This window comes from Buceros rhinoceros, unplaced genomic scaffold (assembly GCF_000710305.1).
Source record: "Buceros rhinoceros silvestris isolate BGI_N320 unplaced genomic scaffold, ASM71030v1 scaffold17586, whole genome shotgun sequence".
NCBI lineage: Eukaryota > Metazoa > Chordata > Aves > Bucerotiformes > Bucerotidae > Buceros > Buceros rhinoceros.
In genome coordinates this window covers 7106-19903 of record NW_010419501.1, presented here as the reverse complement: position 1 = coordinate 19903, position 12798 = coordinate 7106, and the positions used below count along the sequence as shown (strand labels likewise).

The 12798-nt window shown below is 38.1% G+C and overlaps 1 protein-coding gene across 1 annotated transcript in view; it reads right to left on the bottom strand.

The window, feature by feature from the left end:
- EIF5B (eukaryotic translation initiation factor 5B) overlaps positions 1–12798 on the bottom strand; it is a 34359-nt gene that overhangs the window by 16643 nt on the left and 4918 nt on the right. Inside the window, exons 2-8 of the mRNA XM_010138963.1 lie at positions 5370–5495; positions 5197–5281; positions 4148–4793; positions 3455–3675; positions 3129–3279; positions 2289–2384; positions 894–980 (exon numbers count right to left, since the gene is read on the bottom strand). Coding sequence (XP_010137265.1) covers positions 894–980; positions 2289–2384; positions 3129–3279; positions 3455–3675; positions 4148–4793; positions 5197–5281; positions 5370–5495 — 1412 coding nt within the window. The remainder of the gene's footprint in view (positions 1–893; positions 981–2288; positions 2385–3128; positions 3280–3454; positions 3676–4147; positions 4794–5196; positions 5282–5369; positions 5496–12798) is intronic.

The window sequence follows — 12798 nt, the reverse complement described above, 5'->3', positions numbered from 1 at the left end:
CAGGAATTCAGTCATCTATGTGAAGCGACTGCAGCTCTTAATAACACACAAGTGGCAAAATGCAAACTTTTAACCCTCTCCAAAAGAGACATTAAACTACATATACATGTTGCAGCACATGGGGCATCCTGAAATTTCAGCTCTTTGAAATGAAGGGTAAGTTTCAGACTGCTAAAATATTAACTGCAACCCAACGGTCTGCCAGGGAGCCCTCCTCTTTTACAGAAATGGAACTGCTCCTTCAAGTAAGTCAAGCTAAAATTAGAGCACACACTCAGCTTTGTCTTCAAAAAGCTAGAAATTTTGTCAGTATTTGTCTGACTTAAGAATAAGGGTAAAAATTGAAACAATCCCCTTGCTGAGGAAGAAGTCCAGCGCAACGTGATTTTGCCAATACAGTTAGTGGGCTTAGGCAGAAACGAGGGCAACAATCACTTCCTAGGCTAGTACTCAGTTTCACAAGCTAACCGATACCCACTGTATTCAGCACTTGTGAAAGCAAAACATTTGGAATTGAGAATACAATCACTGTGAATATTGCAGTACCAATACTAGAAGCAGCACATTTCCTCCCTAACCCCACCCATCTGCTGACAAAACAGTCTTTTTATAAAGCACAGGAAAAGTCAAGGGAGCCAATCGTAAGGCACTGAGTGTGCTTATTTGAGATGGCTGCCTAACTGAACACTGGAGTTCACCCAGAAAAAGGGACCTTTACACTCATTTTGAAGCTTCATGTCTTTTTTCCATAAAATTCCAGCAGTTCCTCTCCTAGGAAAAGAAAAACCAGCAACTACCCTCAAGAAAGGATGGCCACTTAGCCCCCATCCAATAAGGTACGATACCTACCACACAGTCTTATATATTCTAAGTTCATTAGCATTACTACTAACCTGGCTCTACCAGAATAGGAGTCTCTTCTTTAACTGGTGTTTCCAGTTCTACAGCATCCTCAGCTGGGGAAGTCACCTCCACACTTTCTGAAATTGCAAGAAAGCAAATTGGTTGCTACACTCTTCTAAAGTGCAAACTAACCTAGTTAAACATACAGCCTCACATTTAAGCTCTATTTTTAAGTCGTGCTGTTACAAATAAATGAAATCTGAATTTATGTAATACCTAACTAACTGAACTCCCACTTACTGAGCTATAACAAAGTTAGTGCATGTGGCTTATTTGAAAAACACTGGCCTTCTAAGCAGTTAAATAGATTTCCTTGATTTGACAGTTATTGGCTAAGATTACCATTGCTTTTGAATATTAAAAGCCCCCTCACTTTAACAGACAAGAGTAAATGAAGTAAAACTAGTATCAGGAAGAACTTCTTTACAGAAGGTTGTGAAGCATTGGAACAGGTTGCCCAGGGAGGTGGTGGAGTCCCCATCCCTGAAGGCAACTTGTAGATGTGGCTGAGGGACATGTTTTAGGGACCCTGACAGTGCAGAGTGAACTGTTGGACTCAAGCATCTTAAAGGTCTCTTCCAACCAGATGATTCTGTGATTCTTGCTCTACTCTTCCATATTAAAAAAAAAAAAACAAAAAAAAAACCAGATAAGCACCATTCTCCATTCTTTACGCACACACTCCAAGTGGTAGGAAGCCACACAACTCATGTAAAATTAAAAAAGCTAAATAACAAAAAAGTGCAAGGAGGTTTTAGGGTTTTTTAAACAAAGAGTAGTCTTCAGAAGAGCCACAGGAAAGACAGGAAGCACAAAATTAAAAAGATTCTTACACATGCCATCTATGTTTAACCAGTGCAATAAATGCTAAGTTTTCAAAATTGCAAGCTCCCTGAACTACTTACATCCTGGAAACTGAAAAGTGGTTTTATATACAACAAAACAAACAAGCAAATTGACTCCAACTTAAATAAAAGTACTCAACCTGGGGTCATCATCCTGGGACATCGACTTTGGCTAAATTACAGGTTGTTATTACCTACACTACATTGTATTTAGTCGACATATGCACATAAAGCATTCGACCTCACATTCATAAATGGCCTTTACACTCTGTACCTCTCCAACATTCAGAAATTCTACATAAAATACTCAAGTTAGGGAAAAAATAGCAGTCATGCAGATTGTAATCAACTGACGGAGTGAGCATCCTTCAAAACAACCTCAGGATCCTAATGCATCAGCATTTGAGCGTAGGGGCAGGGCTGTCAAAAGAACCTCAGAGGCACTCTGAAGTGCAGTTAGTTTAGGATTAGCTTATTTATTCCATAAACACTTCCTGCAATGTGACTGATCTATTAAGTATCCTTATATGCAAACCACACCTTCTTTGTTTTCCAGCTGCTGCTGCTTCTTTTTCTTCTTGTCTTCGTATATTGGCCTCTTCTTTGGCACAGAGTCTTTGGATGGCACTTCAACACCTGCAAAAAAAAAAACCCACAAAACAATTGTTATAAAATAAATCCAGGTGACTAATTTCTAAACATAAGCCATGGTTTAAATGACAACATATTTTCCAGAATTGTGAGGTGGAAGAATGAAGAAGGTGGGAAGCAGGTTCAATGCATATTTAATTCTTTAAGAAGTCTAATTGTTCAAAAGCTGTAAAACTTGAGCATAGTATAGTTATTGAGATACTCTGAATGCTCTCAGCATAAATCAGATTACTTGGCAGGGTGGGGACACCCAAACAATCTGAATCTAAGACCCCAGGTTTTAACCTATCACATACTTACACAGGACTTCATGAAACACACACACACACGGCCCTCCCTCAAGTTTAACAAGCTCATATCAATTTGAAGTCTACTACGCTAAAACCCACGACAACACCTGTAGCACAGCCATCTGCTTCTCGTGGCCTTTGGACTAAACAATGGAATGAAATTATGTTTTCTAAGTTCCATAACTAACATTTTTAAACCGCATATGGAATGTATTCAAAAATGGGATATTTAAAGTGTAAGATGAAAATATACAGACATTTAAACCTACTTTAAAAAGTGGGGGGGGAGGGGAGCCCCCCACACACTGCCTCCCCTGACAACAGGGCCACTTTACATGGAATTACTCAGTATTTGCCCTTCTAGCTCCAGACAGAAAAAACAAACAGAGCAGTAAAGGGTATGAATGTTTTTTTTTTTCCCCCAAACTTTGCTGCTTACCCTGAGCTTGGAGTAGTTTAAGAGTAGCCTCTGCTCTGGCTCTGGCTTCTCGTTGAGCTTTTGTTAAAAGTTTTCCCTCTTTCTTCAAACGCTCCTTCCTCTCTTTTTCCTTCTGTTTCTTTCTTTCTTTCCTCTCTTGCTCTAATCGTTCCTAGAAAAAGGTTGAAAAACATGAAGACATTTCAAAGCATGCTTTGCACAAAAGCCAGTCAAGCGTACTTTCTATTGATGAGAAACATATTAAGGACTAATCCAACCGCACCAGCAAGCGTAAAGTTAAGATCACCCTCTCCCTTATTCTATCCTCAGAGTAAGATACACGGTACCTCCTCTTTGCGCTTTGCTTCTAGTTCCTCCAGTCGTCTTATACGTTCTTCCTCCTCTCTTTTTGCCCTTTCCTCTTCCTCCTTCATTTTAGCCAAGGCTTCTTGCATAGCTTTAACTGTGGCTTTACTGGGACCCTTTTTCTTCTCTTTCTCTTTTTCTTCTTTCTCACCTTTCTTTTTTTTCTTGTCTTTTTTCTTTTTGTCCCCCTCATTGTCATCAGCTACAGAAAGAGGCATACATTCAGACATCCCAGAAATTTTAAAGTTACTCTAAATACAGTTAATGTTTCAGATACAGTAAATAACACTAAATGAGGAACACTTTGACTGGCTACTACATAAGCACTTTATAATGAAAAAGACCCTGTCTCTTAAGCTACAAAGTCAGGGCCCAAAGTCTTAAAGTAACAGAACAATCAGGAAGTGAGAAAGTATGCTCGCAATACAGAACTGTAGGCATATACTGTAACGAGAACTCACCATCTGACTCTTGTTTTCCCATGTACCTGAACAAACGACAAGCCAGAAAAAACTGCCACATGCAAGCCAACAGAAAATAGACAGGGCTACCAAATGTGTAGTGCTCCCAATTCAGAATTAAGTAACAAATTGTCCTCACTGTCTGACAACTGTTTGCCCTTCTTTTCAAAGCTACAGGGCTTAAATTACAGTTTTAGAAACCATGTTACAAACCCTCTGTTCCTGCAGGAATCTCTCCTTTCTCGCCAAGAGGTGCTGTGACTTCAGGAGAAGCCTTCTCTTCAGATTTTTTTTGAGCTTCCTTTGCCTTTGCTGGTTCTTTACCACCTTCTAATTCTTCCTTCTCTTTCTGCTTCCTCAGTTTAGCTTTTTCTTCCTCACGTTTTTTCCTTTCACGTTCTTTTTTTTCTGCCTTCTTCTGAGCCACGGTTTTTACTTTGAAGGAAGGTTCTTCTTCATCGTCCCCACTTTCTGCAGCAGGAGTGGACTTTGGTTTTTGGTTTTTCTTTTGTCCTTTTCTAGATTGGGAGACATCATCTGATTCATCACCACTCTCACCTGTAGACACTGCTCCCCCACGCTCTTTGCTTTTCTTAATGTTAGCTTCATCATCTTCTGACAAATCATGCTTTTTACTTGACTTCTGAGTTTTCCCTTTGCTTTTCTTAAGCTGCGTCTCATGATCATCATCATCACTGCCAGAAAGCATATCCTGTTTTCCTTTCTGCATTTTTTTAGATTTTTTATCTTTATCTTCCACTTCCTCACTGTCATAGTCATTTTCCAGATTGGCTTTTTTACTCTTTCCTTTCCTTTTTTTATCTTGTTTTGATAAGCTTTCTTCGTTGTCATTTTCAACCTGGTAATCAAACAATTCGATAATCAGCCATTAGACATTACTTGCTCTTGTGAGCTAAGAAGTAGGATTGAGAGATGTCAAGAAAAACTTCTTTAATTGAAGAGAAAGTTTGAAAGCAGTAACTATTTCTGCTGAGTGTACTACACCTCAGCCCACAATTAAATTTTTTTCTGATTGGCTCTGAATAGTTACCAGCATGAAAACATGGCTTCCAGTAAAATCTTTCACAATTGGCTTAACTATGAAAATACAATCAAGCATAATTAATAAATACATGCTAGCTGCATGTTTCACATAAGATCTCCAACTACACTGCAACACTAGAACTTTCCTGGGACAGAAAGAGATGTTTCATGTTTCAACTATTTCCTATTCAACAGCCCACCTGCCCCTCAGTGTTCACCTTTCCTGTAGAAGGTTCCCTGTCAACTTTCCCTCCTTGTGCCTCTATTGAGAGTTCTTCCAGCTCCTTCAGGATATCATCTTCACTAAAATAAAAAAGAAGTTATGGTACTTGAGTAACTGAGTTTTTGTATAACGGAATAAAATAAGACAGACAGAAAAAGCCAAATTTACTTAAAATCCTGTTTCTTCTTCTCTTTTTTCTTTTTGCCTTTGGGTTTCTGGGGCTCTTGCTCCTTCGCAGCTCCTGCACCTTCTATCTCAGCAGCAAGTGCATCAATATCAATATCATCTTTTGCACTAAAATAGAAAAGGAAAGCAGGGTCATCAAGAGTTCAAATGTCAATTTTACAGAAGAGGAAGCCAACAAAAGCTTCAAAATGTAAAATCAATAAGCAATGTAGGGGGTAAAAAAAAGCACATTTAACAAACCATTATGCACTATTACCTTATTCCAGCCACTAGGATAAAACAGAAAAGCCTTCATATGTGTCATCTACTTGAAGGGAGGTGGAACAGTAAAACATGTTCAGTTCTTGCAACGCTGACTTTAAAAGTTTAGATATGAGATTTGTTAAAACTTCTTGGAAGAATGTAACTAGACTGCTTCACTTTTTTCTTCTGAAAGATAAATTGTTTAGCCCTTCAAAACACAGTAGGTGTCACTGATAGAAAAGCAGCCCCCACAATGGAAGTCCAAATATGAAGCACAAATGGAAGAAATCACAAAGCAAACCAGAAATTCTATTAAGAAGCAATTATTTGCTCCTTTAAACACCCTTTAGCAAACCAGAAAAGCTACCATATTTTTTATTCAGTGAATATGTGGAAGTTCTACACAGCTTCCAACTTATAACAGTTGCCTATGCTTTGCCATCAGACTGAGAAATTTAATTCTTTTCTTTCAAGAAAAGAAGTCACACAGAGGAACACAGTTCAGCCCTCAGCCAGACTCTAAAGCAGATGATTTCAAAAAAAATACCAATGATGCAAAGCAATCGTTCCCACCACTTGCCTTAGTATTATCTCCCCCAGGCCTAAAGGAAGCCAAAAGAAGTTTCACTAGGCATCTGAAATACATATCCTTAAATTATATCAAGTTTCGCTTTCAAAAGCATTGTCTCTTCTTGCTAGAATTAAGTTCTCACCTGCAACTAAGCAGAAGTGGCTTTTTTCCTGTCCTTTCTCAATAGCTGTAGTTTAGATGCACTCTTTTCTTGACTTGTACCACAAGAATTGACAAAGACTAAGTCTAACATCCAGAGGTTCTTCCACCTAATCATTCTCATCCTACAAATATAAGAAAGGAGACTTATCCATTCCCTGCTTCACACTTAGAACTTCAGTACTCAGACCAAAACTGGTCAACTAAAGTAGCAAATATTAGGATGCTACTTTCACTACAGCTTGCAGTTTCAAAAACCATTTAATCAACATGCTATTAATATCTCATCTAACTCCCTCTTAGATGCATAGGCAGAAAACCGTTCTTGTTTCACAATTTCACTGTCTCAATTATTACTACCCGCTTAAGACAAATCAGGCAGACAAAGGTTGACCCACCAAATATCCAGAAAACAAGGAAAATAAATTTCTCTCAAGCTCAAGCCCTCCAAGCTATCAGCCAATTCTGAACTACCAGAGCCTCAGCCTCGTCACTTTAAAAACCCAGAAGCTGAATATTAAAAAAGAAAATCAAGTACTTATTCCTTTAAAGATTCTGAAATTCGGTAAGCCTAAGTTGTATTTGCCTTTATAAAAAGCGAGGGCTGAGAGAATCGTTTTGCAAGTTTAAGTGAATGTTGACATTTTATCCAAAATATTAGGTATAAGCATGTCACCAAGGACTGTCTATGTGTCAAACAGCACAAATAACCAACAATGCACTTCCTTTTTTTTTTAAAAGCCAAGACTGATTATTTGTAAGGTCTTAAATTTTCTTCTCTATACTGAAAAATAAAATAAAAAGCAGCATTTCACAATACAGCATCTCTATTACCAGAGATACTTATTTTTAGCCAAGAGAAGAAAAACCACACCTTTAATATACCCAGCAGTACTTCCTAAGCACTGACAGAAGTAATACATTTCTTTGAGAAATGTAATTCTCAAATAATTCATACAAGATTTCCAAACCAATCCTCACTTCCCTCAAGAGGGAATAAACTTTTTGGCCATTTCCACCTTAAGAACAGCTGACTTGAGGTTTCAGCAATTTTTAAGAGCTGTTTTTATACGCAGTTTAACTGGCTGGGCACCAGGGGTAGCATAGACAGCCAAAATAAACGTGTCAACAATCATCTCCACACCTAGAGTTAAAGCCCTAATATCAGGCTAACTACATGACATCTAGGCCCACACACAGGCCCTCACATTTCTCTTTTCATTAAGTGCAGCATATGAGTTTATTAAGCACACTTGCTTACCTCCTTCTACTCTAGGAGTTAATGGAGAAGACTCAGTCAAATCCAAACTTGAAATAGTTTGAAGAGACGAAAATATAAACTCCACTACTAATTCTTCCATGGCAGTACTGCTCCCACTGCTACAGGTTCTTAACTATACGGTTGTACAGATATTAAAGAGCCAAGCCTTTAAACAACTTATATTTCACATGGATATTCTCAAGGATGACTTTTCACATTGTGACTTTGCAGAAAGTTATGTTCAAACATAAAACACATGGGTTTTATGCTCCTAGCAAAGAGGGTGTTTATGGTATCTTAAATTTTCCAGAATACCAGCTTTAAGGAGATAAGGGTTTATTTGTTTTTAAATCAACTCACTTCAACTGAACCTTGAAAAAGAAAACTTCTCTGGGGGGGAAAAAAAAAAAAAATCATCTCTCAAATGAAACACTGAAAAAAACTAATTCACAGACATTAAGCTCTAACACCCACCAGCATGAACAGTTTAGGAACAATCATGAAGACTGTTCAGCTGTCACAATAGTGGCATAAATACAGCACAGGAGCCTTTCCAACCTTGGCTTCCAACGGTTTCTGAGAAATCTATGCATTCCACTACATTTCCATTCACTAAGAGGTGACACAGCAGGTTTCAAATATTTGAGCCTTGATGACTTAAAAAATAAAATTAAGGCTGTGTGCATTTACATATATAGCAATACAGGCAGTTATAATTCTTCTTAAGAACTGTAAAGCAAGAATATCTTTAGAAAGTCAAGGAATTCAAGTATTTGCTTCCATTACTAGGAGTTCATTCCTACAGTGACTGAATTTTTTTTACTCTTCAAAACTCTAATAATAATATTCCACTAGGATGTCATAATAAAAGATAGTTGAAAAGAAGATTGAGAAGGTGCCCACCCTCTGTTCCTCTGAGATTCTTATGGCACAATGAACGCACTGTACTTAGATATATCATATAAGAGCATCTTTTCTATTGCCATTGGAAGATATACCTAGGAACTTTATCCTGTAAACGCTGTTAAGCAGTCCCCAAACATACAGAAACCCAAATGCTCTTGCAGGAACTTCCTCCAAAAGGTCTCCAAACAGCCTCTTTCACCCCTCCATTCAGCCCTTACAAGGCTCCTAACCCTAACCGTAAAAGTGCCTAACACAGGAACCTGAAAGCACCAGTATGGTCACAGTTCTCATTCTGACCTTGAAATTGCTTTCGCATGAAGACTTCATACGCAGACTTCACAGCCTCAATACCTCAGGCCATTCAAGCTAATAATGCTTTGGACTCATAGGAGGTTTGCTGTTAATCAGGTTCACACACCAAGATAAGCCCATGTTTCCCCAGCACGAGAGGCTCAAGGAGGCCTGGAAAGCGTGAAAATGAAAGCAAAGTGCTACTGCACTGATGAGAAGGGGTTATTACTCTGATTTTTTTTCGGATACCTTTCAGAGGTGAAGCCTGAGCCTACCTTTCTTATTCACATACTTCCGATTCCAGCCTCTATTTCTGCTGCCAGATATGAAAAGAACTCTTGATATTGCTAAAACAGCATTTCAACACAGTAAATTACAGCAAGAGTTAGGTGTGTGTACTTCGCTCAAAACTAAAAAATTAATTTTCAAAACCTTAAATGGCTGCAGACATACTTCCATGGAGGTGTGTGCTTAATACAGGGCAGCAGAAGACACAGCAGTAAGGCTAATTAAAGGTGGTGTCAGTAATCCGTAACAACTACACGGAGATCACCACGTTTCAGATACCAAGCAAAACTATTTTTCTTTAGAATTACACCACTGATCAAAACCAAAAGAGTGCTCTACATTTTCTACACAATTTGACTGCCTTCTGCCATTTAAGCAGAATTACAGCCGTATAAGATTTCAAAATATTCCAAAGCATTTTAAAAGTAGCATATAAAAACATTCACATACTTCTTACTGAAAAACAATGATGTTACTGCCCCAGAAATGACATTAAGAAATCATTTGTTGCCCAAAAGGGTTCTGGTACAAGTTGTCTGCATAGAGTACTGAAAATCTACATTACATAGGGAAAACCACTTATTAATAGATTCCCGAATATTCACGGAGTCACTGGTCAAATGCTGTGCTAGCACACCATTCAGTACCAAACCAGGATCAAACCTACCCTGGTCATCCCAAGTAAGTGTCTGGAGGTTTTTAAGGCAGGCATGGGCAACAAAGGAAATTCTGCATCTCATGCAATCAAAGCACCAAATCAGGCCATTAACAGAAATTGACGCTCCAAAACACAACCTAAGCTACTTGTGTTACACCTTAAGCAAGAGCAGTGACAAATAAAGCTACAATCCCAAATCCTGCCTGTAAGAGAAAGTATTAAACATTTTCAGCGTGAAGATTAAAGCAGAGTTAGGAAATAAATGAAGAGCTGTCACCTACCGCTGCTCAGTCAGATGTAAAAAGACAGCCAGTAGCTCTCCTACTTATAAGAACCCACACAGTTGCAAGCTATTGAGTCAGAAAAGTGGAAAAACCTCGTGACTGATACATGCACAATCTGTAGAAAAAACATCGCAGTGTTTCTCTCACTATCACAGCACAAAAACAATATTTAAGACTAGAACCCCAGAAAAAATAACAAACCCAAAAAAGCCACACAACACACCAACTAAAACTGTCAGCTGTTACATACCATCTGCTGAAAAAATACTAAAATAGCACATACCTTAAGCTGTTGGGCTTTTGAGAGGCGGAGAAATGGGGAGGTGTTTTTTAAAACTTGAGAAACAAGCACAGTTCTGGAACAAGATCTTTTTCTGATGCAATGGACTGCAACAGCGAAAACCTAGAAATTCCCTGTGGAAGCCATCATGAAGCCAGAGTTCACCCTAACGCAGACTTTGATTTACAGATGTCTATGTTAACCCTAGTTTCCACATACCAGATTTGCTTTGGTCTCTTAAGGGCATGCTTTGCCATTTTCCTTACACTTAAATTGTAAAGCTACGCAGTTTCTAACACTTGTGCACAATTAACAAGATTCATTTTTGAAGTCTGAAATTTCACCTTTCCTTTTGCAGTTTAGGATATTACAGGTGTTAATCAGTGCACATCTCACCAGAACAGAAGTTGTCACGCTCAAATCAAGATTTAAATTTAGAAGGCTGAAATAAGATGAAAAAACAATCAGATCCTCCCAACAAAGTATTTCAGAACAGTTACAAGTACATTATAATTACCTATCACTTCTCTTTTACATGGAATGCTAAAAAAATGACCCCAAGTACTGGCGTAGTTAATTCATTCATCACTAGGGATTTTCATAGTGTGAAGCTTCCATAATAAGGACAAATAACTGCATGCAATATAATTTCTCTAACAGACAAAGCTAGACATAGAACCATGAAAGTCTTCCTGCCCCAGAAAACAGGATCACATACAGGGAAGACAGGACTACAGCTATCGAAACAAGAGTCAATAGACTTAGCATTTTTCTTTGCTCAGTGAACTTCTGCAGCTGAAATGCTTAACTGCCCTTCCTTGCCAAACAGGCTCTTCCAGCTTTCTGAGCACGTTCTGCTGAAGGACAGACATCCTTGCAAGCCAACAGACACCAACAGCATTTCACAGATACTCTCTGATAATAGACAAGCATATTACATTAGCAAGAACACGAGCAAACATGCGTGTTTTCCTCATGCTCTTTCCTAAGGCCACACATAATTGTAACTCCAAGTTACACTCATTGTATTACCTACAATACATATCCCTAAACATAGGGCAAAACTTCATTACAAAAAGGCACCTGTGTCTACCTGCAGAGACAGCATCCTGTGTAGATAAAGAGCAAAAGGAAACTATTAATCTATACCTGAACTGAAAGAGTGGAGCAATGGGATTAATTAGCAGTATACAGAGGAGCTGACTTACCCTCATCTACATCTATTTGACGCTACTAAAAAAGCTGCAGAAATAAAATGGAATAATTCAGCTTAAAATGAGAATGAGCCCTTAACTACTGGAAATCCAACATCCAGCTTTGCAAACGAAGTCAACAAGATAACGTTCTCTGCTGAAACTAAAATTAAAGGGTACGTGCAGACTCAAAGATTACAAGTACTTTTTGATCCACTGCACTGACCAACACAAATATAATTACTGATGCTTGCCTTCATCTTACAGCCAAGATAACAAGCTAAGACAAATATGCTAAAAATGTTTTGGTTAGGATTGGTTTTAAGGTGTCTCTGTAAAGATGAAGTTCAGATGTCAGAAAAAGCTGTACAATTAAAAACACAATAAAAAATTTCACACTTATGAGACAGAAGCATCAGCAAGCCAATACAGAAAGTTGCATCACTGCTGTGAACTCACTGACCACATTCCTGCATAATCAGAAGACTCATTTTTGCTGAGGCAACTTTGAAGACATTTCATCGTTTACATGACACCAGCTCTTCTAACCACCTTCAAAGGAACATCACTGTCATTAAGTCATTTTCTTTTGCTTAAAAAAAAAAAAACCCTTGAACTTCAAAAAGACTGAAAAGAAGCTGAACCATCTGTTTCCATGTGTTCAGTTTTGCAATAGTTTTAGACCAATTAAAACTAATACTTTTAGACAGGTCTTTACTTCCCTAGAGCAGTGTAAGCTTGGTAATAAGGATGCATTTCTAAATACAAGCTTTATCCAAAATTAACAAGTTATCAATCCTGAATGGCATATCTGTTGGTATTTAGATAAAGTGGTATTCTCTCTTAAAAAAATGTTCTTTTAGCGCAACTGGTTTAAAATGCTACAGAACGTAAACCATTTTGGAAGTCGTTATTTAATCGTTCAAAACCACGCATCACCAACTTGTTCTTCAAGTGGGTTATGAATTTGAAAATGCAAGCATCTGCTAGCTCAGCAAGACTATTTGAGACATGAAAACAAAGCTGTGGCCTTTTTCTCATTCTTACCTATTAAAGACCATGAACACCACAAACTTCTCTTTTTAGAGTAGTGGCCAGCTTGATAAAAACATTAATATTACATATGCCTGAGACAGTTTGAAATCCAGGAAAGAATGAACTGCACTCCTTCCTCAGCCCAAGAAGTAAAGGAGCAACAGCATGCAAGTCACCAGTTAAGCCAATGGCACTAAAAAAAAAAAAAAAAAAAAAAAAACACACAAAAAAAACAACCTCCC